The 27,167-nt window shown below is 44.6% G+C and overlaps 2 protein-coding genes across 2 annotated transcripts; one reads left to right on the forward strand and one right to left on the reverse strand.

Moving 5' to 3' along the window:
* The first annotated feature begins 8,905 nt into the window (after positions 1 to 8,905).
* On the forward strand, positions 8,906 to 13,443 carry LOC140721971 (uncharacterized). Its single transcript, XM_073036798.1, has one exon. The coding sequence runs from the start codon at positions 9,062 to 9,064 to the stop codon at positions 10,433 to 10,435; it is 1,374 nt and encodes a 457-aa protein (XP_072892899.1). The 5' UTR covers positions 8,906 to 9,061; the 3' UTR covers positions 10,436 to 13,443.
* A 4,474-nt stretch (positions 13,444 to 17,917) lies between these two features.
* Positions 17,918 to 26,695, reverse strand: LOC140721968 (uncharacterized). Its single transcript, XM_073036795.1, has 2 exons — positions 26,573 to 26,695; positions 17,918 to 21,611 (listed from the first exon to the last, which is right to left on the reverse strand). The coding sequence occupies exon 2, from the start codon at positions 21,200 to 21,202 to the stop codon at positions 19,811 to 19,813; it is 1,392 nt and encodes a 463-aa protein (XP_072892896.1). The 5' UTR covers positions 21,203 to 21,611; positions 26,573 to 26,695; the 3' UTR covers positions 17,918 to 19,810.
* Between the last annotated feature and the right edge of the window lie 472 nt (positions 26,696 to 27,167).

The raw sequence follows: 27,167 nt of genomic DNA on the forward strand, positions 1-27,167 counted from the left end.
GGGGTCGGACAGGATGTTTGTCCCGGTGGGGACAGAAGGGGCTCATCTGTGGAAATGTCTGAGACCACGGTGGTGGCGAGCAGAGGGATTCACCACATTGGGGGGCAAACACTGGCAGACTGTTGCCCTGCAAGCGGGGCCAATGGTCCGGCAAAGTGACAATTATTTGGGATTTGTTGAGATTGTCCCTGGAATATGGTGTAAAATCCCGCTCCCCATACTAACACGGGTTATACAGACCAAAGAACAAACTGCCGGAGGAACTCAGTGGGTCGGGCAGCATCTGCGGAGGGAAATGGGCCGTCAACATTTCGGGCCGAGACCCTCCCTCTGGACTGAGAGTGGACGGGAAATAGTCAGAGAAAAGAGGTGAGGGGTGGGGATGGGGCAAGAGCTGGGGAGTGAGAGGTGGATTCAGGTGAGGGGGAGGTGAGAAGGTGGAAATAGTGACAGGGGTGGGAGGTGAGTGTTTGAGGCAACACGGGGCTGCAGAAGATGTAAATTAATTCCATAGAGCAGGGGTGTCAAACTCATTTTAGGGCACGGGCCGGATTGAGCCAAATGCAGCTTCATGCGGGCGGATCAGTCGGACGCGTGCGAACGCAGCTTTCGTTGCCTCCGTTTTTTCAGCCTGCTCTCATGTGTCTCAGTCTCTGCTATAACTACAAAGTGTTTCACTTTACAAATTCCGTTTCTTATGAAGAAGACTGCCGAATAAACACTAAAAACCCTGAAAACCTGGTACCTGAATAAACTCAGCATTAGCCATATCATACGCCATAGGCGCTTCGATTACTGGGGCCAGCTTTAATAGTAATTAGATATTATCTCGCGGGCCAAAGATACTTCCACCGCGGGCCTTGAGTTTGACATATATGCCATAGAGGACTTACAAAGAGGTTAGAGAGTATTTGTTATCGAGAGTGCAATGAAGATTCACCAGACTGATCCCTGGAGTGGTGGGGTCTGTTAATCCCCACCACAGAGGGCGGTGAAGACTCAGTGATCGTCCTCACATAAAACAGAGGCCGGCAGATGTGTGGAGACCGAAGGGATCGAGGAAATGAGGATCGTGCAGAAACATGTGGCTGAGATGGGAGAGCAGCCATCATCTTGTTGATGGTTAGAGGGGCTGAATGGCCACAGATAGAAAAGAGCAGACAGATCGAATAGACCTGCGGGGTAATCTCAATACACAGAGGCAGTGAGTACCTGGATTAAGCTGATCAGTGTTTGCATCGTTGGTTATCTACCTCGGGTTCAGTATCCTCACCGTGTTTGGAAATTCCCATTCACTGTCGTCTGTCTGTGAGCAGCTGGAAATTAAAGAAACACTCAAGATGCTGGAGATCTGAAATCACATCAGAAATTGTTTGAAACCATTCCGACACAGGGTGCTGGAGCTGAAACACTAACTTTGTTCCCCACAACAGATATTCTTTGTCTGTTAAGTGTTACTTGAATTTGCAGTTTTTTAGAACATTTCGTTGGAATGATTTAAGTCTCCTAGGAAATGGACTTGTGTCGGACGTACAATGTAATTCACTCTCTTACAGCACAGAAACAGGTTTTTTGGCCCATCTAGCCTGTGCCATTTTCTGCCTGGATCCATCCACGTGCACCCAGACTCTAGATGTCAATACCTCCCTCATCCAAGTACCCCACAAACTTCTCTTCAATGCTGAAATTGAACCCGCATCCACGTTCGCATCACCATCTGAGAGAAGTAAACATCACAACGAACAGGGTTGTCGGAACAGATCGGTTCAGAACACTCCTGGGTACCGGCTTCCAGAGTGAATACGCTTCTCACTCTACCACCACCCTCTGCCTCCTGTGGTCAAGTCATTTCGGTATCCACAAAGCCAAGTTCCCCTGGATCTATGCTTCCTACCACCCTGACCCGGCCTAATTTCGGGAACGTTGTTAAAATTCTCACTAAATTCCATTTGGCGCTTCTTCGTGAATTTTAATAAATACTCCCGAATACCTTAAGTGTAGTGAACAGTGAAAAGATAAGTGCAGAATACATAAAATTGAAAAAGACCGAAAAAAAAATGAAGTTCCATTGTGTGTGTGTCCGTGTGTGTATTATCCTGTGAAAGTGTGCATTTTTGTGAGGGAGAAATGAACAGAAAAATAGGTGGAAGATAGAAAAATAGATGGACAGAAGCGCAGATAGAGAGAGAGAGAGATGTCCCCATCGCAGGTAAATTGTTTTGCTGTAACAGAATCAAAGAGATCGGCGTGGGCAGGAATGCCGGCATGGACATCGTCGACCTCACTACACACATCGATGCTGTGAAACTCCATGGACAAAGTGGAGCGAACTGCCCGCTTGCATGAGCGGAATATGTTGATTGCAGAGAGTCAATGTGTGGTAGGGCAGGACAAGAGGAACTCTGTCGCTATTGCTCCATTGTCTTCATAAATGCTACCCGACCGGCTGAGTTCCTTCAGTACTTTGTGTGTGTTGCTTTGGGTTTACAGCATCTGCTGAAATCCACCTGTTTAACATACTGAGATGAACATTTTTTTCAGGTATGTCGCATCCGGAATCCAGCATCAGGCTGGATTCGAACTCAGGTGCTCTCGCCTCGAAGTCCGGCGCTGATGCCAATGCGCCAGCAGCCGTAGTGGCAACAGAAATGAACATATTTTTTGAAAATTTCAGATGGATGGAGACGCACGGAGAAGTGAATCCATAAAACCATCAGATATACGAGCAGAAGTAAGCTATTCGTCCCAACGGGTCTGCTCCGCCAATGAATCATGGGCTGATCTAATTATTCCAGACATCTGAACTCCCCTGCTTTCACCCCATACCCGTTGATGACCTGCCTAATCAAGAACCTATCTATCTCGGTCTTAAATACACAAAATAACTTGTCCTCCACGGATGCTCGTAGCAACAAATTACACAGATTTACCACCCTCTGACTACAGTGATTTCCCCACATCTGAGTTCTAAATGGACGTCCTTCAAGTCCGAAGTCGTGCCATCTTGTCCTAGAATCCCCTACCATGGGAAATTAACTTTGCTATATCTAATCTGTTCTGGCCTTTTAACATTCAATATGCGATCTCCCTCATTCTCCTGAACTCCATGGAATACAGCCCAAGAGATGTCAGACGATCCTCATACGGTAAACCTTGCATTCCTGGAATCATTCTCTGAATCTTGTCTAAACCCTCTCCAATATCATTATATCATTTCTAAAATAAGGATACCAAAACTGCACACAATACTCTGCCAATTTCCCACTATTTTTTCCTCTATTATTTCCCTCGATCGTTCAATTGCCCTCTATTTTCCTAAGTTCCATGTACCTATCTAAGAGTCTCTTAAAAGAACCTATTGTATCCGCCTCTACCACCGTCGCTGGCAGTGCATTCCACACACATTGTTCAATAAACGTAGCCCTGACATCTCCTCCGTACCTACTCCCAAGCAGATTAAACTTTTGCCCCTTCGTGTTATCCGTTTCAGTCTTTGGGAAAAGCCTCTGCATATCCACACAACCATTGCTTCTCCTCCTCTTATACACCTGCATGAATTTCCCGCATGATTTTCTTCAGGATGAATAAGACAATAAACACACTATGGTTTCGAAATTCTCTAGGGCTCCGAACTGAGGTGGTTAAACTCCTTCTTCCCTGCTCTTTTCAACTTTTTGAGTCATTTTCACTCATTTCAAAGGACTGTGCCACAGACAGCTGAGTTGCTGCATTGCACCTCTAATGTCTGACAGCAGACTAGCGAGTGAATCTTCCATAGAGCAGAGTCAGAAACCAGAGAGTTGCCCGCCTGAGTCAGGGCTTTGGGGCTCCAGAAAGGGATGGGGTCTAGAGTTTACGAGGAGGAGGAAGAGGAATCAGACCAGTAGAATGCGGCTACAAATGAATGATCAGCAACATTTGGAAACTGTTTGATCGAAAAAAAAGTGGTTAATTTCTGCAAAATACTGGTAGAAATCAACAGATCAGGCAGCAAATGAGGAGAGGAACAAATAGACAACGTTTAGTCCGAGCCCGTTCAGCATGCCTAGACTGTGCACTCCTCTGCTTAGTTGCCACCTGAACTGCAGTTTTGTGGGTATGTGTCTACATTTCTAGCAACAGCATAACCTCTTGTGTTTAATATCTGCATTTGTAAGAAGGTTCTACTTTGGCATTAGAAACGCGGAACGTTTGCTGATATTAAGAGCATTGTTTCTTAGAAGCTGCTTCCTGCGTTAAAAGAGCTGCTGAGTTTTCTACACAAAAACAAAACTGAGGTCTGGATATGGAACCGGTGCTTGCAGAGACTTTTAATGGCACCGTGATTACCCTGAAAGCTCTGCGGAACAATTCTCACTGTCGCTGATGCACCGATCGAATGCGCAGGCGTCAGGGTTGCGGATGTCCCGAATATCGCGCATGCGCGCAGTACACAAAAGGCCTTGGGAGGATCGATAAAAAGGTAAGTGTTTCGCTGGGTTAACATTTTCACTACCGACTGAGGGGCTATTTCTGTGAACTCAGTACATCGTGACCCACAATCACGGGACAGTCCTGCTCTCTTCCCTCTCTCACAGCCCCGTGTTCTGTAAACGAGCCCCTGGGGGGCTTCCGGCTGATGAGGGAATGGATCTGTCAGACAGAACTGAGCTCCAGCTATCTAAATGCGAGCATTGGGAACTCGGAGAAAGGGAACAAAATTGTTTCCATCAGCTGTTGAGAAAATCACCTTTGTTCTACCTCCAATCACAAACAAGAGAAAATCTGCAGATGCTGGAAATGCAAGCAGCGCACACAAAATTCTGCAGGAACTCAGCATTAGTACTCATTTCCATAGATGCTGCCTGGCCTGCTGAGTTCCTCCAGCATTTTGTGTGTGTTGCTTGTTCTACCTCCACTTGTTCTGGACTTTTCTGCCAGTAAGGACATGTTTTGATCCATTCTCTCTGGGTACATAATGATATCAAACACCTTGTTCCTGGGCAACAAGTAGCTTTCACATCACAGATGTGCCAGACTCTAGTGAGACAGACTACTGCCCTTCCCTTATCATATTCATTGGCATTACCATCAGGAGTTAACCACCGTCAGTCATTGGGGGAGAGTTCAGGGGAAATATTTATGTACCATATTGAAAGTGGTGTTACCTGTGTGTAGAAAATTTGCTGGAGAATTTGCAGGTAGGAATAAGCAGAGTGATATTGGGAAATGTGACTTTTTGAAGTGTAATTTAGCAAGCAAATCACATATGGACAATGTGCAAAAGCTCTGGTGAGAAAATCCTTCATTACCCGTTATAAGCCTGGTACATAGGTTGTGTGAGAGTGCAGATGAACTGGACTGAACCAAAAGGAGATCAAAGTTCCTATAAACAGTGATTTGCTAGCTGTTAAAATGAATTCCTCTCTATAGAAAATTCACTGTGCACATGTTGTCACTGGGTGAAATATGGACAGTACATGATTTATGTGCACACTGGTCATTACAAATTAGAGGGGACATTGGTGGGAAGGTGGGGAGACCTCCAGTGTCCCTGATGCCCTCACCTACAAGATGTGCATCCAGCTGCAGCTTGTAACCCTGCACTTCAAGGAGTTGAAACTTCAAATGGATGAATTCCAGATCATCCAGGATTTGGAGGGGATGATAGATATGACATGAACAGAGGTGAGTTACACCCAAGGTGCAGCACACAGGAAAGTAAGTGAGAGTCAGGAAGGGAATAGAGGTGAAATAGCTATTGCAGAGTACTCTTGTGGAAATCAAACACAACAGCAGGTGGACCACTTCAGAAACGGTTGGTCTGTACTACCTGGCAGAGGAAAGTCAAAGGGCTGATAGGGGATTTGTTAGTTAGGGGAACGGTACAAGAGGGGACTAATATCCTAGTGGTAAGGCTTGCTAGGCTAATGTGTGTGTGTGTGTGTGTGTGTGGGGGGGGGGGGGGGTTGTGATGGGGTTAAAATAAGTTGTAGGGGGAATGGGAACCAAATGACAGAACAGATAGTGGAGAGGGTGATTTGAGTTGAATTCCCTTTATTACATACATCTTTCATTAGATGAGGGGTAGAAATCTTTATGTTACGTCTGTCTAAATGCGCAATGTGTAATTTATGGTAATTTATAATAAGTAGCTTGTACTTAGAACTGTCAATGTAACATCAAAATCAATTAATCAGTCTGATGGCCTGGTAGAAGATGAAGTCATGGAGCCTGTTGGTCCTTTTCTGTGTTACCGTTTCCTGGATGGTAACAGCAGGAACAATTTGACGTTGTAGTTAGTTGACTCCCCAATATCCTTTAGTCCCATTTTATACAGCAGTCTCTGTAAATATCCTGAATAGTGGGAAGTTCACATCTACAGATGGGCTGTGCTATCCGCACCACTCTCTGCAGGTTCCTGCGATTAAGGGAAGTACAGTTCCCATACCAGGCATTGATGCGGTCAGTCAGGATACTCTCAATTGTGTCCCTGCAGAATGTTCTGAGGATTTGGGGCTGCATCCCAAAATTCTTCGACCGTCTCAGGTGAAAGAATTGCTGTTGTGCTTTTTTTCACAACACAGCGGTATGTACAGACCATGTGATATCTTTGGTGATGTTTCTGCTAAGGAACTTAAAGCTGTTCACCCTCTGAACCCCAGATCCATTGATATCTTGATGTCAATATGGGTTAGCCTGTCTCCAATCCTCCTGTCATCCACAATCAGCTCCTTTGTTTTTCTGACAATAAGGGAGGGTTTGTTTTCTTGACACCAGTCAGATGTTGTTCAGACCTCAGACAGAGTCAGTGATCAAATGGCTGAGCATGGTGCGATGAATGTGCTGAGCTGTGTATATCACAATGCAAGAAGCATCGTAGGAAAGCCAGATGAGCTCAGGACAGGGAATTATGGTATTGTAGCCATTACTGGGACTTTGTTGCACCCAATAGTCTGAGGGATTTAGAGGAACAATCTTGTAGAGAGATGGCAGACCATGCCAAGAAACAAAGGTTGATTTAGTAAGTGATTTTAACTTTCCATATATTGACTGGGACTCCCATACTGTAAAAGGACTAGATGGAGTAGAGTTTGTCAAATGTGCCCTTAATCAGTACGTAGAACACCCGGTGTAGAAGTGTGCAATAAACCATTAGGAAGTGATCCAGGGTGACAGAAATTAGTGATCATAATCCATGAAATTCAAAGTAAAGGTGGAAAAGGAGAGGTCTGAACAACGGGTTGAGATTCTGAATTGGAGAAAGGTCAATTTTGATTGTATCAGAAGGGATTTGACAAGTGTGGTATGGGACAGGCTGTTTTCTGGCAAAGGAGTACTTGGTAAGTGGGAGGCCTTCAGATGTGAAATTTTGAGGGTGTAGAGTTTGTATGTGACTGCCGAAATAAAAGTTGAAAGGTAACTGGTTCAGAGAACCTTGGTTTTCAGGAGATACTGAGGCCCTGGATATTCTGGTCCTCTAAATGCCACAGACTTTTGGGTGCTACCAAGACTCATTAATGACAACCATATCATAATCCCATGCCCTGAGCTCATCTGGCTTTTTTTTTAGTCATCTTCTGTTGGTTTCTAAAAGCTTCCAAATAGTTTTTCTTCTAAATTTTGCCCTCTCTTTGGCTTTTATGTTGGCTTTGGCTTCTCAGTTTAGCTATGGTTTTGTCCTCCTGCCTGTCCAATGCTTCCATTTCATTGGGATGTATGAATCACTCAGCTCCCGAATTGCTCCCAGAAACTCCGGTCATTGCTGCTCTGTTGTCATTCCTACCTTTCCCTTCCAAACAAGTTTGGCCAGCTTCTCTGACATAGAAACATGGAGAAGTTTAGTATGGAAACAGGCTATTTAGCCCATCTAGTCAATGCTGAAAAAACATTTAAGCTATCTAATGCAACTACCTGCACTGGGACCATCGCCCTCCATAACCCTACCATCTAGGCTTCCCTCCAAACTTCTTTTAAATGGTGAAACCGAGCTCATATTCACCTCTTGTGCTGACATCTCATTCCACAGTCTCACAACCATTTCAGTAAAGAGTTTTTCCACATGTTTCTGTTAAATTTTCACCTTTCCCACTTACCCATGATCCTCTGGTTGTCATCGCACCCAACCTCAGTGGAAAAAGCTGCTTGCATTTACTCTATCTATACCCTCATAATTTTGTATACTTCCAACAAATCCTCAAAACAATGTATACTTTCCTTATAATTAGATTATATTCAGATCCTTTTTTTAAATGTATAAGATGATGAAGGGCATTGATGATGTGGATATCCAGAGTTTTATTCCCAAGGCTGAAATGGCTAATGCGAGGGACCATAGTTTTAAGGTGTTTTGAAATAGATTCCGAGGGGATGTCAGAGGTAAGCTTTTTACACAGAGAGTGGTGGGTGTGTGGAATGCACTGAGTACCGGCTATTTGTGTGAGAGTGTTTCAGTGACTGTGGGGCCAGGAATCCATGCAACTCAGTGGGAACCGGGAATGGAGACAGTCAAACTGAGCCAGGTCACAGATTGTACTTGGCAGAAATGCCCCGTTCTTATAGAGACAGGAAGAGCATCAGAGAATTTGAGGGTCATTCCAGATACCAGCTCTGTGCCCAGTTAGAAGATGATTTCTCTCTCCAACTTGGGTGGAACTTCATTGTAACAGCGTAATGCCAGATGACACCTTGATAACCCAAATGTTCTCACTGAAATGATGCCCTTCACCCACTGATGGATTTGTAAATTTTTTTACAGGTTAAAAATGACAAGAAACTTGTCTACGGGAATCTCGAACACAACACACCAGTTTTGTTGTCTCTCTCCAGATATTTAAGAAGTGGAGCAAGGGATTCACTCGATCATCCTTCCTGCTCAGACAGTGGGAATGGATTCACTTGGTCATCACAACTGAAGGTGCATCAGCAAGTTCACACTCGGACAAGGCCATTCACCTGTTCTGTGTGTGAGAAGGGATTCAGACAGTTTTCCCACCTGTGGACACACCAGTCAGTTCACACTGGGCAGAGGCTGGTCATCTGCTGAATTTATAGGGAAGAATTCACTTGGTCATCTGACCTAATGGCTCACCAGCGAATTCACACCAGGGAGCGGCCATTCACCTGCTCAGACTGTGGGAAGAGATTCACTAAAGCATCTAAACTTAAGGTACATCAGCGAGTTCACACTGGGGAGAGGCCGTTTACCTGCTCAGACTGTGGGAAGGGATTCACTAAAGCATCTAAACTTAAGGTACATCAGCGAGTTCACACTGGAGAGAGGCCGTTTACCTGCTCAGACTGTGGGAAGGGATTCACTTGCTCATCTCAACTGAAGGTACATCAGAGAGTTCACACTGGAGAGAGGCCGTTCACCTGCTCAGACTGTGGGAAGAAATTCAGTTGCTCATCTCAACTGAAAGTACATCAACGAGTCCACACTGGGGAGAGACCATTCACCTGCTCAGACTGCGGGAAGGGATTCACTCTGTCATCTAAACTGAAGGTACATCAGAGACTTCACACTGGAGAGAGGCCGTTCACCTGCTCAAACTGTGGGATGGGATTCACTTGCTCATCAAATCTGAAGGTACACCAGTCTGTTCACACGAGAGAGAGACCGTTTACCTGCTCAGACTGTGGGAAGGGATTCACTCAGTCATCTAAACTGAAGATACATCAGAGAGTTCACACTGGAGAGAGGCCATTCACCTGCTCAGACTGTGGGAAGGGATTCGCTCGGTCATCTCAAGTGAAGGTACATCAGAGAGTTCACACTGGAGAGAGGCCATTCACCTGCTCAGAGTGTGGGAAGGGATTCACTCAGTCATCCACCTTAATTGCTCACCAGCGAGTTCACAACAGGGAGTGGCTGTTCACCTGCTCGGACTGTGGGAAGGGATTCACTTCATCATCTCAACTGAAGGTACATCAGCGAGTTCACACTGGGGAGAGGCCATTCACCTGCTCAGAGTGTGGGAAGGGGTTCAGTCAGTCATCCAACCTACAAGCACACCAGTCAGTTCACACAGGGGAGAGGCCATTCACCTGCTCAGTGTGTGGGAAGGGATTCACTCGGTCATATAAACTGAAGGTACATCAGCGAGTTCACACTGGAGAGAGGCCGTTCACCTGCTCCGACTGTGGGAAGGGATTCATTCAGTCATCCACCTTAATAGAACACCAGCGAGTTCACACTGGGGAGAGACCATTCACCTGCACGGACTGTGGGAAGGGATTCACTTCATCATCTCAACTGAAGGAACATCATCGAGTTCACACTGGGGAGAAGCCATTCACCTGCTCAGAGTGTGGGAAAGGATTCACTCAGTCATCCCACCTGCAAGCGCACCGGTCAGTTCACACTGGGGAGAGACCATACACCTGCGTAGACTGTGGGAAGGGATTCGCTTCGTCATCGCAACTACAGAGACACCAGCGAGTTCACACTGGGTAGAGTCCTTTCTCCTGCTGTGAATGTGGAAAGGGATTCACTCAGTCATGTAACCATATGTAACTCTCACTTCGCCTAGCAGCTTAATATAGGGGGTGTTCGCCCCCACCCCCAGCACGGCCAGACTTAAGAAATCTTGTTTGGGTGGATGCTGCGTGATGTGTCCCCTGTTACAGATCAGTACCCCGAAATAACAAACAATACACAATATGTTATTAAAGGACTGGGCTCTATAATTCTTACTTTCACTATAGGGTTAGTAAAGAAAAAATAAGGGCCCATTTTCTCCATTTGTGTTTTCTCATCTGTCCCGGCAAGTGACTGTGAAAATCTCTCTTCCAGACTCAATGAAAGAACATTTCTCTCATTGGATAGCACCGCACTCCAAAACCCTGTTATCTCTGCTACAGAGAAACCATTACCTCAGCAGTGAAACATTACAGAGAGGCCATTACATTAGCAGTGAAACATTGCAGCATGTTACACTTGTGACACACTACCGGGTTCACACTGGGGAGAAAGTTTCAATAAGCTGCATGCTGGATATTTGTCCATCACCGTTGCTGAATGCAATTTCGAGAGTGACTGTCGGTGCTGAACTCTGCAATTATTGCTGCTGCTCACCACACCCAGTTCTGCACCCTGGTCACTGGGCATGGGAGGAGTTCCTTCTGCTGCATATTCACCTTTAATGGGACTGGATCTGTGACAAATAAATCAGTTCTATTTTAAACTCTCCGGTATTTAGTGAATTTATAACACACCTAGTGTACAGTAGAGAGTTAACTCATGCCGGCTGGACCCTGCCAGTGATACTGTTTGCAACAGTCCTTTTACATCTTCCCCTGTAGTTCATCTCTCACTCTCCATTCACTCCATTCTCATCTCCCTCACTCTCCACTCACTCTGTGGGTGAAGAGGTTTCCCTTGAATTTTCTGCAGACTGAAGAAGTCGAGCTGACTGCAGTTTTGTCTGAGATGTTCTTCGCCCCTCAAATCTCTGGGCTGAGGAAGAATGGCATTGGTTGTTAACCTCCCTATTCAGGGCTCATTTCCACATTATGGGTCATTTTGCCTGCTTCTAAAGGGTTGTTAGAAAACACCACTGTCCTCTAAACACTGAAAGCAGAATGGGAAACCATTAGTTGGGTGTTCAACGGAGCAGGGTCAGAAACCAGAGGCGGGTCCTCACAGGGCATTGTTTGAGGTGCTGAACGATGGTCGGAGTAAGAACGTATGATGAGGAGAAGGGAATCAGCAACAGGGTGTGGCAACAAATGACAGATTAGCAACATTTGGAAGATGACAGAGAAGATAATTCAGTTATCTGACTGATGACACAAACAATGCCTGTTGTGAGGCGCTGCACTGGCCGAGGAACGTGTGTGTGTTGGGAATGGTTTTGTCTATTGAGGGAGTTGTTCCTGCTTGTTTATCCTGTAATATTATATCCGGATGGTTATTATAGATTGTCCTATCTGATATAATGTATTGATTATCATATAATTTGTAAGATTTTGACTCTAAACGTGGATCAGGCTTGAACTTACGGTGCCTCGATGAAGTGATGAGGGCATTCATGCGTTTGTATTTTAAAGCACGGTTTTGGTGAATCATATTTGCCACTGATTGTACCTTTGTAATTAATCAGATTGAGTTAAACTGCTGTAGGGTCCTGAAATGTGTTGGATTGTGTCTGATTTCTCTTGGCATTTTCTACACAGACAGACAGACAGACAGACATACTTTATTGATCCCGAGGGAAATCGGGTTTCGTTACAGTCACACCAACCAGGAATAGTGTAGAAATTGGTGCCTTATTGTTTGTATTTCATGTACTTTCGATTTTTCTTTCCTTTTGTTGACCACATTGATGTGTATTTCTGCAAGGGACCCCTTGTCAGGTGATTTTTGACAGGTCATGACCATTGCATCTGTTATCTCTTCAGCAGCCTCTCTCAGGTGTTACGAATCCCTCGGTTTCGTTTGCTGTGGACTGTCACTTTAAGAAAGTTCCTGAGTGAGGCGGGACTAACAGTGACGTCAGCCGGCAGCTTTCTCAGCTCAGAGAGAGAGCGAGATAGAGATTTAGAGAGCGCGATATATATAGATAGATATCACACACACACACACACACACACACACACACACACACACACACACACACACACACACACACACACACACACACACACACACACACACACACACACACACACACACACACACACAGAGTCGGAACGAGGGAGACAGAACAGCCACTCTCGTAGTCTAAGACTTTTATTTAAGAACTGCCAGGGCAAGGTTTGCTCCAGAATGTGTGTCTGTCACTTCGTATAATCCAAAGGAGTAGATTTAGGAATGTAATGTGGGACCACTTGAAGTTAACCCTTACCTGGATATGTTATGTGGTACTCACTTGAAGACGACATTCGTCTGATATATCGAACTGGATTTTGAATCGATTCAACGGACAAGATCTTGGACGACGGTTTGCGTTTACCTGTGGAATTCGACATAATTGCCTTCTCTCTACAATTACCCTGGACTACAAGTATCTCTCTCTGATCATTTATTTCTCCGATTACTGAACTTTCCTACGTTACCATCTCAAGACTCTAAGCCTTGATCCCCCAGGCTCGATAGTTTAGGAGTTATATTTACCCATATTTATACGCGTAACACTGTTAACTTTTGCTTAATTTGTTTAACTTACAATATTATAAGTAGTTACTAATAAAGATAATGGTTTTAACATCAAAACCGGACTCCGGTGTGAACTGTATTGCTGCTGGTTTGTTTCTAAAACGTTACATAGGACTCTGGGATATGCTCCATCTAGTTCAGGTGACTTATCCACTTAAAGAACCTGAGTTTGCCTCGCACGTTTTCCTTTGTAATAACAATGACATTCACTCCTGCTCCCTGACTCTCACGGATCTCTGGCACACTGCTGTGTCTTCCACAGAGAAGACAGATGCAAAGTACCTATCGAGTTCATCTACCATCTCTTCCCCATTTCTACCCCATGAGCATCATTTTCCAGAGGTCCGAAATAAACTATCGCCTCCCTTGCGCATTTTTATAATGGTGCATATTATTGTCTAGTTTGCTCTGATATTTCACCTTTCCCCTTCAAATAGCTTTTTGCAGTTGCCTGTTGTTGGATTTTCAAAGCTACCCAATTATCTAACTTCCTACTCACTATTGCTACCTGAAGTCCATAACTTCCTTTGTCAGCCACGGTCGCCTAGCCCCGCCATTTGTGAACTACTACTGTGGGACATTATGACCTATTCTGTACATTATGAACTATTCCCAGAAACGTCAGCCACTTCTGCTTTGACGTCATCCTCACCAGTATCCTTCTCAAATCCACCTGGGGAATCACCTCTCTCATGCCTCTGTAATTCCCTTCATTCCATTGTGATACTATGCATGTGACCTATTGTGGTGAACTAGATATACCTGTCTGACTGCTCCTGTGGCTCCTCCCACAGACCCCTGTATAAAGGCGACTGTGGGCTGCTGCTCTCCCTCATTTTCCCCAGGATGTAGTGTTGTTTATTCTTCCAGTCAATAAAAGCCGATATCTCGCTTCCTAAGTCTCAGCGTGAGTTATTGATGGTGCATCACCTATGCTTCTCCCTCACAGATTGCAGTAGGAATTCAATCAGTATGGTCACTGCCTTCTGATGGTTCCTTTACATTAACCTCCCTAATAAGAGCTGAGTTATTGCACAACACCCAATCTAAGATAGTAGTTCCACGAGTAGGCTCAACAATCAGTTGCTCTAAAAATCCATTTCGTAAGCATTCAATACATTCCCTCTGTTGTGATCTCACACCAATCTGACTTTCCCAATTCTCCTGCAGATTGAAGCCACCCACTGTTTTTACAAAGGAGAAAACGTGTTTTGGAAGCTGAAAAGCCTGAAAGTGAACACACCAGGGTGCGGAAAGAGGTAGCTGAAGAGATTATGAAGGCATTATAGTCATAGAATACTACAGCACAGAAAAATCTTGTCCGTGCTAAAGCATTAATCTGCCGAATTCAAACAACTTCCACCTGGACCATAGCCCTCCTCATCCATGGACATAGGCAAACTTCTCTTAAAGGTTGAAATCGTCCCTGCCACTTGCTCTGGCAGCTCGTTGCACACTCTCCAACGACTCTGAATGAAGAAGCTCCCCCTAAGTTTTTTCTTAAAGTAATGAGTAATGATCTATCACGAATCACTAGATTTTGGAACGGTTCTGGCAAACTGGAAAGTTGCAAACCACACTCCACACTTTAAGAAGTGAGAGAGGGCTGAAGAAAATTATAGGACAGTTAGTCTGACCTCAGTGGTCAGGAAGATGTTGGAGTGTATTAAGGGTGTGTGTTTTTGGGTACTGTAATTGGGGACGCATGATGAAGTAGGCCAAAGTCAGCAGGATACCTTTAAAGGAAATTGTGTCTGACAAATCACTTGCAATACTTTGAGGAAGCAACAGGCAAGATAGATAAAGCAGAAGCAGTGGATGTATTTTGCTTGGATTTTCAGATGATGAGTTCATGAATCACTTGCTTCTGGCATGGTCCCGGAGGACAGGAAGATTGCAAATGACAATCGACTATTTGAGAAGGGAGGAAGGCAAAGGAAAGCAAATCATAGTCCAGTTAGCCTCACCTCATGCTGAGGAAGTGTTTGAGTCTATTATTAGAGATGAGGTTTTGGGGTACTCGGAGACTAATGATAAAATAAGTCAAAGCCAGCATAGCTTCTGTACAGGGAAATCTTGCCTGACAAATCTGTTAGAGTTCTTCGAGGAAGTCATAAGCATGATGGAAAACCGAGAGGCAGTGGATATCATTTACTTGGGTTTTCAGAAGGCATCTGATAAGGTGTCACACATGAGACTGTTTAACAGGATAAAAATCAGTAGATATACTGGCATGGATGGGAGGAATGGCTAACAGCCAAGAGGGAGCGAGTGGGAATTAAAGGAGCCTTTTCTGGTTGGCTAGCAGTGAATAGTGGTCATGGGGCAGTAGTCTGTCCGCTGCTTTTCAAATTATTTGTCAATGATTTGGATAATGGAATTGCTGGCTTTGTGGCAAGGTTTGCGGATGATTCAAAGATAGATGGAGGCGCTATTAGTGCTGGGGAAGCAATGCGACTGCAGCAGGACAGACAAATTTGAAGAATGGGCAAAAACTGAGAGAGGGGGAGTAGTGAAGGAAGAAACTTCTTGGGATATAATGACAAACAGACAGACATACTTTATTGATCCTGAGGGAAATTTGGTTTTGTTACAGTCGCACCAACCAAGAATAGTGTAGAAATATAGCAATATAAAATCATAAATATTTAAATAATAATAAGTAAATTATGCCAAGTGGAAATTAGTCCAACACCAGCCTATTGGCTCAGGGTGTCTGACACTCCGAGGGAGGTGTTGTAAAGTTTGATAGGCACAGGTAGGAATGACTTCCTATGAAACTCAGTGTTGCATCTCGGTGGAATGAGTCTCTGGCTGAATGTACTCCTGTGCCTAATCAGTACATTATGGAGTGGATGGGAGACATTGTCCAAGATGGCATGCAACTTGGACAGCATCCTCCTTTCAGACAGCACTATCAGAGAGTCCAGTTCCATCCCCACAACATAACTGGCTTTACGAATGAGTTTGTTAATTTTGTTGGTGTCTGCTACCCTCAGCCTGCTGCCCCAGCACACAACAGCAAACAGGATAGCACTGGCCACTACAGACTCGTAGAACATCCTCGGCATCGTTCGGCAGATGTTAAAGGACCTCAGTCTCCTCATGATATAGAGACGGCTCTGACCCTTCTTGTAGACAGCCTCAGTGTTCTTTGACCAGTCCAGTTTATTTTCAATTCATATCCCCAGGTATTTGTAATCCTCCACCATGTCCACACTGACCCCTTGAATGGAAACAGGGGTCACCGGTGCCTTAGCTCTCCTCAGGTCCACCACCAGCTCCTTAGACTTTTTCACTTTAAGCTGTAGATGATTCTGTTCACACCATGTGACAAAGTTTCCCACCGTAGCCCTGTACTCAGCCTCATCTGCGGTGCTGATGCATCCAGCTATGGCAGAGTCATCAGAAAACTTCTGAAAATTTCCTTAACGATTCTCGAAAGATCATTGCTAATGCATTCATATCTCTTCAGCCATCTCTGGTTGGAGTACCACCTGGTCCAGGTGACCTATTTACCTTCAGACCATCTGTTTGAGGTGGTAAATTGTGTGTTATAAATTACACACAATCCAGAATAGCTGATCCCCAAGTGGGTTCAACCATGGGCTGCTCCAAAAAGCATCTCATAGGCATTCTAGGAGTACTTCATCTTGAGACCAACACCATCCTAATTTTCTGAATCACCTACATGACAATCCCCCATAACATTGCCCTTTTGACACGCATTTTCTATCTCCCATTCTGATTTGTGGACCACATACTTACTACTGTTTAGAGGTCTCTATACAATTCCCATCAGGGATTTTTTTTTGCATTTGCTGTTTCTTAATTCTACCCACAGATTCTACAACTCCCAACACTATGCCATCTCTTTCTAATGATTTTATTGAATATTTTAACAACAGGGCCACACAACCCCATGGCCAGCTTGTTCCTGGCTTGTTCTTTCAAGAAACATGTAAGTATCTGGGCAACAAGAGGACCTGAAGATGCTAGAAATCTAGAGTAATACACACAATGTGCTGGAGGGGCTCAGCATGTCAGGCAGCATCTAAGGATGGGAATCAAATTTTTGGGCCAAGACCCCTTATCAGGACTCTTGATACCCACGTATCTGGAATATCAAGAAGCAAAGAAAATAGGAAGTAGTGCAAAATAGGAAAACCTTTGAAAAATTTAGTTCAAGGCTTTAAAAAAACCTGTCAGAGCTCAATAGTTAACAAACACAACAAAGGCAATAAACACTTCCATCAACACTGACATTGAATTATTTTTTATAAAAATATCTTGGTCCCATTTCAATCAGTAGAATTTACAAAGATAAATAAGAACTTTAGAAAACTTTATAAAAGACTATTTACACCCAAACCCACTTAGATTAACACCAGCTTGGACAGAACGAGGAAGAGATATAACACACATGATAAAAAATCACACAACAGTCAGATAAAACTAAGTATATATTTTCATCAAAAATGAACAGGATTCAGCACTCCATGTGTGTATATGCAATCGTGATAAGCAATACAGACCAGAAAACTTAAATGAAAGACCAACTCAGAAAAATGAATTACCACTATGGAAGAAAGCATTAACCATTGGAATGAGTATGACCCTCCATGGGAGACATCCCAACAATCTGAGCAGATCAGATGTCGACAAAGAAGCATCGAGCACTCCACTGAGAGTTCGAGACTTCTTCCCACAAACAGAGGGGTTCCTTGCAGAAATACAGGACGTTAACAAAATGAAAAAAAAAATCAAAAATATATGAAATACAAATAAAAAACAAAGCAGTAAGTGCAGAAAATGCCAAGAGAAACCAGACACAATCCAACACATTCCAGGATTCTGCAGTAGTTGAACTCAATCTGATCACTTGTGCAGGTACAATGAAGTTCTAAATATCATTCACCAACATCTTGCTTTAAAATACAAACTCATGAATGACCTCCATCACTTCATCAAGGCACCATAAATTCAAGCCTGATCCAGTTTTAGAGTTAAAATCTAACATTATATGATAATCAATACATTATGTCAGATAGGACAATTCATAATAATTATCTGGATATAATATTACAGGATAAATAAGCAGGAACAACTCGCTCAATAGATAAAACCATTCCCAACACACAAATGTTCCTTGACCAGTGAAGCACCTCACCACAGCTATTGTTTGTATTATCAGACAACCAAAAGATTTTCTCTGCCAATCAGCTTCCAAATGTTGCTGCTGTGTCATTCGTTGCCACGTCCTGCTGAATCCCTTCTCCTGATCATACATTCTTACACCAACCATCATCCAGAGCCCCAAACTCTGCCCTGTGCAGACCCGCCTCTGGCTTCTGACCCTGCTTCGTTTCCCATTCTGCTTTCAGTCTTTGGAGGACAGTGGTGTTATCTTAAGAAGCAGGGAAAATTGCACATAATGTGGAAATGAGCCCTGAATAAGGAGATTAACTACGAATGGCATTCTTCCTCAGTCCAGAAATTAGAGGGCCAAGGGACATCTCAGACAGAACTGCAGTCAGCTCGACTTCTTCAGTCTGCAGAAAATTCAAGGGAAACCTCTTCACCCACAGAGTGGTGACTGTTTGGAACCCATCACACCAGGGAGAGCGAGAGGGGAACAACAGGGGAGGATTTAAAAGGACTGTCGTGGAACAGAATCCCTGGCAGTGTCCAGCCGGCCTGAGTTGACTCACACGAGGTGTGTTATAAATTCACTAAGTACTGGAGACAGAGTTTAAAATAAACTGATTTATTTGTCTCAGATCCAGAACATTAAACTCCAGTCCCATTAAAAGTGAATGTGCAGCAGAAGAAACTCCTCCCATGCCCAGTGACCAGGGTGCAGAACTGGGTGTGGTGAGCAGCAGCAATAATTGCAGAGTTCAGCACCGACAGTCACTCTTGAAATTGCATTCAGCAACGGTGATGGACAAATATCCAGCATGCAGCTTATTGAAACTTTCTCCCCAGTGTGAACCCGATAGTGTGTCACAAGTGTAACATGCTGCAAGGTTTCACTGCTAATGTAATGGCCTCTATGTAATGTTTCACTGCTGAGGTAAAGGTTTATATGTAGCAGCATTGTTTAGGTTACAACGGGCGATAAAAGGGTTTGGAGTGCAAGGCTATCCAATGACAGCAATGTTCTTTCTTGTGAGTCTGAAAGAGAGATTTTCGTGGTCTTTTGATGGGGAGAGATGAGAAAACTCGAATGGTGAGAGTGAGCCCTTTCTCGTTTCTTTTGGTTTATTTCACTAACTATATAGTCAAAGTAAGAATTATAAAGCTCAATTGTTTAATCGCATATTGTGTACCATTTGTTATTTCAGGATACTGATTTGTAACAGGGGTCATCACATAGCACCCACCCAAACGAGATTCCTTACATTTGGCTGGGCCAGGGGTCTATCACCCCCTATATAAATCTGCTAGCCAAAGCAAGAGTTACATGAGGTTTAATGACTGAGTAAATTGCTTCCCACATTCACAGCAGGTGAACGGCCTCTCACCAGTGTGAACTCAATGATGCACATTTGGTTTATTTGTCTGAAAGAATCTCTTCCGAAAGTCTGAGCTGGTGATCGGCCTCTACCCAGTGTGAAATTGCTGGTGTCTCCATAGTTAAGATGACCGACTGAATCCTTTCCCACAGTCTCAGCATATGAATGGCCTCTCCCCAGTGTGAACTCGCTGATGTACCTTCAGCTTAGATGAACAAGTGAATCCCTTCCCACAGTCTGAGCAGGTGAATGGCCTCTCTCCAGTGTGAACTCGCTGATGTAACTTCAGTTTAGATGAACAAGTGAATCCCTTCCCACAGTCCAAGCAGGTGAATGGCCTCTCCCCAGTGTGAACTGACTGGTGTGCCTTTAGTGTGTATGACTGAGTGAATCCCTTCCCACAGTCTGAGCAGGTGAAAGGCCTCTCCCCAGTGTGAACTGACTGGTGCCTCAGTAGCTGCGATGACAAAGTGAATCCCTTCCCACAGTCTGAGCAGGTGAACGGCCTCTCCCCAGTGTGAACTCTCTGATGTACCTTTAGTTGGGATGAGCAAGTGAATCCCTTCCCACAGTCTGAGCAGGTGAATGGCCTCTCTCCAGTGTGAACTCTCTGATGTACCATCAGTTTAAATGAGCAAGTAAATCCTTTCCCACAGTCCGAGCAATTGAATGGCTGCTCCCCAGTGTGAACTCTCTGATGTACCTTCAGTTGGGATGAGCAAGTGAATCCTTTCCCACAGTCCAAGCAGGTGAATGGTCGCTCCCCGGTGTGAACTCGTCGATGTACCTTCAGTTGGGATGAGCAAGTGAATCCTTTCCCACAGTCCAAGCAGGTGAAAGGCCACTCCCCGGTGTGAACTCGCTGGTGTACCAGTAGTTCGGATGACCGAGTGAATCCCTTCCCACAATCTGAGCAGGTGAACGGCCTCTCCCCAGTGTGAACTCGCTGGTGTACCAGTAGTTCGGATGACCGAGTGAATCCTTTCCCACAGACGGAGCAGGTGAACGGTCTCTCACCTGTGTGACCTCTCTGATGTACCTTCAGTTGGGATGAGCAAGTGAATCCCTTCCCACAGTCCGAGCAGGTGAATGGCCTCTCCCCAGTGTGAACTCGCTGATGTACCTTCAGTTTAGATGACTGAGTGAATCCCTTCCCACAGTCTGAGCAGGTGAACGGCCACTCCCCAGTGTGAACTCGCTGGTGTACCTTCAGTTGGGATGAGCAAGTGAATGTCTTCCCACAGTCCAAGCAGGTGAACGGCCTCTCACCAGTGTGAACTCGCTGATGTACCATCAGTTTAGATGAACAAGTGAATCCCTTCCAACAGACTGAGCAGGTGAATGGCCGCTCCCCAGTGTGAACTCTCTGATGCACCTTCAGTTGAGAGGATTCATTGAATCCCTTCCCACAGTCCGAGCAGGAGAATGGCCTCTCGCCAGTGTGAACTCGCTGATGTACCTTCAGTTTAGATGACCGAATGAATCCCTTCCCACATTCTGAGCAGGTGAACGGCCTTTCTCCAGTGTGAACTGACTGGTGAGCCATTAGTCAGATGACTAAGTGAATCCTTCCCCACAAATTCAGCAGGTGACCAGCCTCTGTGCAGTGTGAAATGACTGGTGTGTCCACAGGTGGGATGAACGACTGAATCCCTTCTCACACACAGAATAGCTGAATAGCTTTGCTGAGTGTGAATTCGCTGATGTACCTTCAGTTGAGATGACCAAGTGAATCCCTCCACACTGTCTGAGCCGATGAACGGGTTCCCCCTGTGTAAAATGACTGGTATGTCAGTCAGTCAGATGATGGAGTATATCGCTCCACATATTCTGAGTAGGAAGGATGATCAATTGAATCCCTTGCTCCACTTCTTAAATATCTGGACAGAGACATCAAAACTGGTGTGTTGTGTTCAAGATTCCTGCAGATTCCTGCATTCCTTTTCATTTTTAACCTGTAAAAAGATTTATAAAATCCATCAATGGGTGTAGGACAACATTTCAGATAAGATCACTTGATTTGCTAAGGTGTGATCTGGCATCACACTGTTACAGTGAGTTTCAACCCAAGTTGCAGTGAGAAGTCATCTTCTAACTTGGCACAATGCTGGTATCTCTGATGCTCTTCCTGTCTCTGTAAGAATGGGGCATTTCTGCCATCTCCAATATGTGACCTGGCTCAGTTTGTCTCTGTCCATTGGTATTCCCTGTTCCTACTGAGCTGCATGGGTGCCTGGCCCCACAGTAACTGAAACACTCTGGGAATAATACTCTGGCTATCCACACGATCAATGCCCCTCAACAGCTTATACACCTAAAAAAAACTCTAAACATAAACAAGGAAATTATACATTGTTTTGAGGATTTGTTGGAAGTATACAAAATTATGAGGGTATGAGGGTAAATGCAAGCAAGTTTTCCACTGAGGTTGGGTGGGATGAGAACAAGAGGATCATGGGTAAGAGGGAAGGTGAAAATTTAATGGGAACATTTGGAAAAGCTCTTTACTGAAATGGTCATGGGAGAGTGGTATGAGATGCTAGCACGTGGTGAAAATGAGCTTAATTTCACCATTTAAAAGAAGTTTGGATGGGAGCCTGGATGGTAGGGGTATGGAGCATGATGGTCCCGGTGCAGGTAGTTGCATAAGGCAGCTTAAATCTTTTTTCAGCATTGGCACAATGGGCCAAATAGCCTGTTTTCAAACTGAACTTCTCCATGATTCTATGACAGAGAAGCTGGCCAAACTTGTTTGGAAGGGAAAAGTTAGGACTGTCAATGGATCAGCAACGGCTGGAGTTTCTGGGAACAATGCAGGAACTGAGTGATCGATACATCCCAAAGAAGTGGAAGCATTGGAAATGCAGGATGACACAACAGTGGCTAAAATGAGAAGCCAAAGCCAACATAAAAGCCAACAAGAGGGCAAACAAAAGAGCAAAAACTATTGGGAAGCTTTTAGAAACCAACAGAAGACGACTAAAAAATAAGTCAAATGAACTCAGGGCATGAAATTATGATATTATAGTCATCAATGAGTCTTGGCAGCACTCAACAGTCCGAGGCATTTAGAGGAACACAATATCTCTTGGAAACCAATGTTGCCTGCACCAGTTACACTTCAACATTTATTTCAACAAGCACATACACACTCTACATTCCCAAAACTTCACCTGAACAACTGCCACTTACCAAGTACTCCTTTGCCAGAAAACAGTAGACTCTCACATGGTGGATTGGATAGTGGACTACTTGACAGATAGGCCTCAGTATGTGCGGTTGGGAGACTGTAGGTCTGACACGGTGGTCAGCAGCACAGGGGCGCCGCAGGGAACCGTACTCTCTCCGGTCCTGTTCACCCTGTACACATCAGACTTCCAATATAACTCGGAGTCCTGCCATGTGCAGAAGTTCGCTGATGACACGGCCATAGTGGGGTGTGTCAGGAATGGACAGGAGGAGGAGTATAGGAAACTGATACAGGACTTTGTGATATGGTGCAACTCAAACTACCTGCGTCTCAATATCACCAAGACCAAGGAGATGGTGGTGGACTTTAGGAGATCTAGGCCTCATATGGAGCCAGTGATCATTAATGGAGAATGTGTGGAGCAGGTTAAGACCTACAAGTATCTGGGAGTACAGTTAGACGAGAAGCTAGACTGGACTGCCAACACAGATGCCTTGTGCAGGAAGGCACAGAGTCGACTGTACTTCCTAAGAAGGTTGGCGTCATTCAATGTCTGTAGTGAGATGCTGAAGATGTTCTATAGGTCAGTTGTGGAGAGCGCCCTCTTCTTTGTGGTGGCGTGTTGGGGAGGAAGCATTAAGAAGAGGGACGCCTCACGTCTTAATAAGCTGGTAAGGAAGGCGGGCTCTGTCGTGGGCAAAGTACTCGAGAGTTTAACATCGGTAGCTGAGCGAAGGGCGCTGAGTAGGCTACGGTCAATTATGGATAACTCTGAACATCCTCTACATAGCACCACCCAGAGACAGAGAAGCAGTTTCAGCGACAGGTTACTATCGATGCAATGCTCCTCAGACAGGATGAAGAGGTCAATACTCCCCAATGCCATTAGGCTTTACAATTCTACCGCCAGGACTTAAGAACTTTTTAAAAGCTATTATTAATGCTTTTTGAGATAGTGATTTAGATGCATATCATATTTTTTACTGAGTTAAGTATTGTATGTAATTAGTTTTGCTACAACAAGTGAATGGGACATTGGAAAAAGTTGAATTTCCCCTTGGGGATGAATAAAGTCTCTGTCTATCTATCTAAAACAGCCTGTCCCAAGCCACACTTGTCAGATCCTTTCTGATACCATCAAAATTGACCATTCTACAACTTCGAATCTCAACCCATGGTCCAGACATCTCTTTTTCCATCTTTACTTGGAACCTCATGGCCTTATGATCACTAGATACAAAGTGTTCTCATACACTAATTTCTGTCACTAGTCCTGGATCATTTCCTAATACCTTTTTGCATACTTTTATGTCTGGAATTCTATGTGCTGATTAAGGGCATATTTGATAAACTCTACCCCATTTAGTCCTTTTACATTATGGGAGTCTCAGTCAATATTTGGAAAGTTAAAATGATTTACTGAATCAACCTTTGTTTCTTGGCATAGTCGGTGATTTCTCTACAAATTTGTTCCTCTCAATCCCTCAGACTGTTGGGTGCAACCAAGTCCCAGTAATGGCTACAATATCATAATTCCCTGTCCTGAGCTCATCTGGCTTTCCTATGATAATTCTTGCATTGTGAGATACACAGCTCAGGTCAGTCTTCACACCATGCTCAACCTCTTGATTGATGACTTTGTCTGAGGTCTGAACAACATCTGTCCGGTGTCAAAACAAACTCTCTGGGACAGCTTCTTCCACCAGTCTACCAGACTTTAATTCAATGCTGAAAGGATTGTATTTCTGTGTAATATTGACTGTGCTGTTGTGCATACAATTTATTGTAAATTACTATAAATTGCACATTGCACATTTAGATGGAGATGCAACATAAAGATTTGTACTCCTCATGTATATGAAGGATATAAGTAAGAAAATCAATTCAATTCACCCTCTCCAGTATCTGTTCTGGCATTCTGGTCCATACCCCTTGAAACTTTAGTTTAACCTCTAACCCCCCCCCCCCCCACTAGCAGTAGCAAGCCTCACCCCTAGGCTATTAGTCCCCTTCTAGTTCTGTTCCCCTCAGTAACAAATCATGTATCACCACTTTGACATTCCACTGCCAGCTAATTCCCTCCAACACTTTCTAAAGTGGTCCATCTATTGTTGTGGGGGATGGCCACAAAAGTACTCTACGATGGCTATTTAACATCGTTCCCCTTCCTGACTTTCACCCAGTTTCCTGTGTCCTGCAACCTGGGTGTAACACCTCTCTTCATGTCATACCTATCACCCCCTCTGAATCCCGGATGATCTGGAATTCATCCATTTCCAGTTCCAACTCCTTAAAGTGCAGGTTTACAAGCTGCAGCTGGGTGCACATCTTGTAGGTGAGGGTATCAGGGACACTGGAGGTCACTTCACCTTCCCACCAGTCCCTTCTGATTTGTGAAGACCAGTGTGTGCAAAAATCTTATGCTGTGCAATTTTGACCCAGTGACAGCAGCATATGCACATTGAATTTTATATAGAGAGGTATTCATTTTAACAATGTCAATAAGAACTTCTATCTCCTCTGGGTTTGATCGAGTTCATCTGCACTCTCACACAACCTATGTAGCAGGCCTATAGTGGATAATTAAGGATATTCTCGTCAGAGCATTTGGACACCATCCATATGTGATTTGCTTGCTAAGCAACGCTTTAAATAGTCAAATTTCCAAATATCACTCCACTTCTTCCCACATGCAAATTTTCCAGCAACTTTTGCATCACTACAATACATGCAGGTAACACCAGTTTTTGTATTGTACATAAATATTCCCTCTGAACCCTCCCCCAGGTGATAGATGGTGGTGAATTCATTGATGGAAATGCCAATGAATGTGAAGGGAAGGGCAGTAGTCTGTCTCACAGGAGTCTGTGACGTGAAAGCTACATGATGCCCAGGGCAAAGGAGTTTGATATCATTATGTACCAAGAGAAAAGGGGACAAAACATGTTCTCACTGGTAGAAAAGTCCAGAGCAAGAGGAAATAGAACAAGCAACACACACAAAATGCTGGAGGAACTCAGCAGGCCAGGCAAAATCTATGTAAAAGAGTACTAATGCTGAGTTCCTCTGGCATTTTGTGTGTGTTGCTTTGATTTCCAGCATCTGCAGACTTTCTCTTGTTTTTGATTATATAGGCATCCGCTAGTCTCATGAGACCATGGATTTGTGCCTTGGAAGGTTTCCAGGATGCAGGCCTGGGCAGGGTTGTATGGGAGACCAGCAGCTGCCCATGCTGCAAGTCTCCCATCTCCACGCCCCCGATGTTGTCCAAGGGAAGGGCATTAGGACCCATACAGCTTGGCACCGGTGTCGTCGCAGAGCAATGTGTTGTTAAGTGCATTGCTCAAGGACACAACGTGCTGCCTCAGCTGAGGCCTGAACTAGTGACCTTCAGATCACTTGGCCACGCGCCAAGTGGATGAGTGTTTGTAATTGCAGGTAGAACAAAGGTGATTTTCTCAACTGGTGATGGCAACGATTTTGTTCCCTTTCTCCGAGTTCCCAATCCTTGCATTCAGATAGCTGGAGTTCAGCTCTGTCTGAGAGATCCATCGGCTCCCATTCCCTCATCAGACGGAAGTTCCCCGGGGCTGGTGTACGGGTCGTGGGGCTGGAGAGATGGAAGAGGGCAGGACTGTCCCGGGATTGCGGGGTGTAATGTTCGGAACTCAGAGCAATTGTCCCGAGGTCGGAGCTTAAGATAATATCACGAAGAATCGCTCTTACCTGCTTCCGACATTTTCCGAGGCTTTTTGTGTACTGTGCGCATGCGTGATATCCGGAGACCGCTGCAGCCCTGACGCCTGCGCATTTGATCGGTGCTTCACGGGTAATCACGCTGCAGTTAAAAGTTTCTGCATGTACTGGTTCTATGTCCATACCTCAGTTTTTTTCTGTGTGTATAGAAAACTCAGCAGCTGTTTTAATGCAGAAAGCGGCTCCCATAAGAAGATAATCAATATCAACGTGTATCTAATGGCAAAGTAAAATCCTCTTACAAATGCAGAAATGCAGACAAGACATTCTGCAGTTGCTGGAAATACAGAGACGCACACACACAATGCTGGAGGAGCTCTGCAGTTCAGGCAGCAACTAAGCAGAGGAGTACACAGACTCGGCAGGCTGAAGTGAGTCAGCCTAAACGTTGTCCATTTATTCCTCTCCACATTTGCTGCCTGATCTGTTGATTTCCACCAGTATTTTGCAGAAATTAACCACGTTTTTTCGGTCAACCGGTTTCCAAATGTTTCTAATCTTTCATTTTTAGCCACATCCTGCTGGTCTGATTCCTCCTCCTCCTTGTAAACTCCAGACCCCAGCT

The sequence above is a fragment of the Hemitrygon akajei genome, unplaced genomic scaffold, assembly GCF_048418815.1.
Source record: "Hemitrygon akajei unplaced genomic scaffold, sHemAka1.3 Scf000066, whole genome shotgun sequence".
NCBI lineage: Eukaryota > Metazoa > Chordata > Chondrichthyes > Myliobatiformes > Dasyatidae > Hemitrygon > Hemitrygon akajei.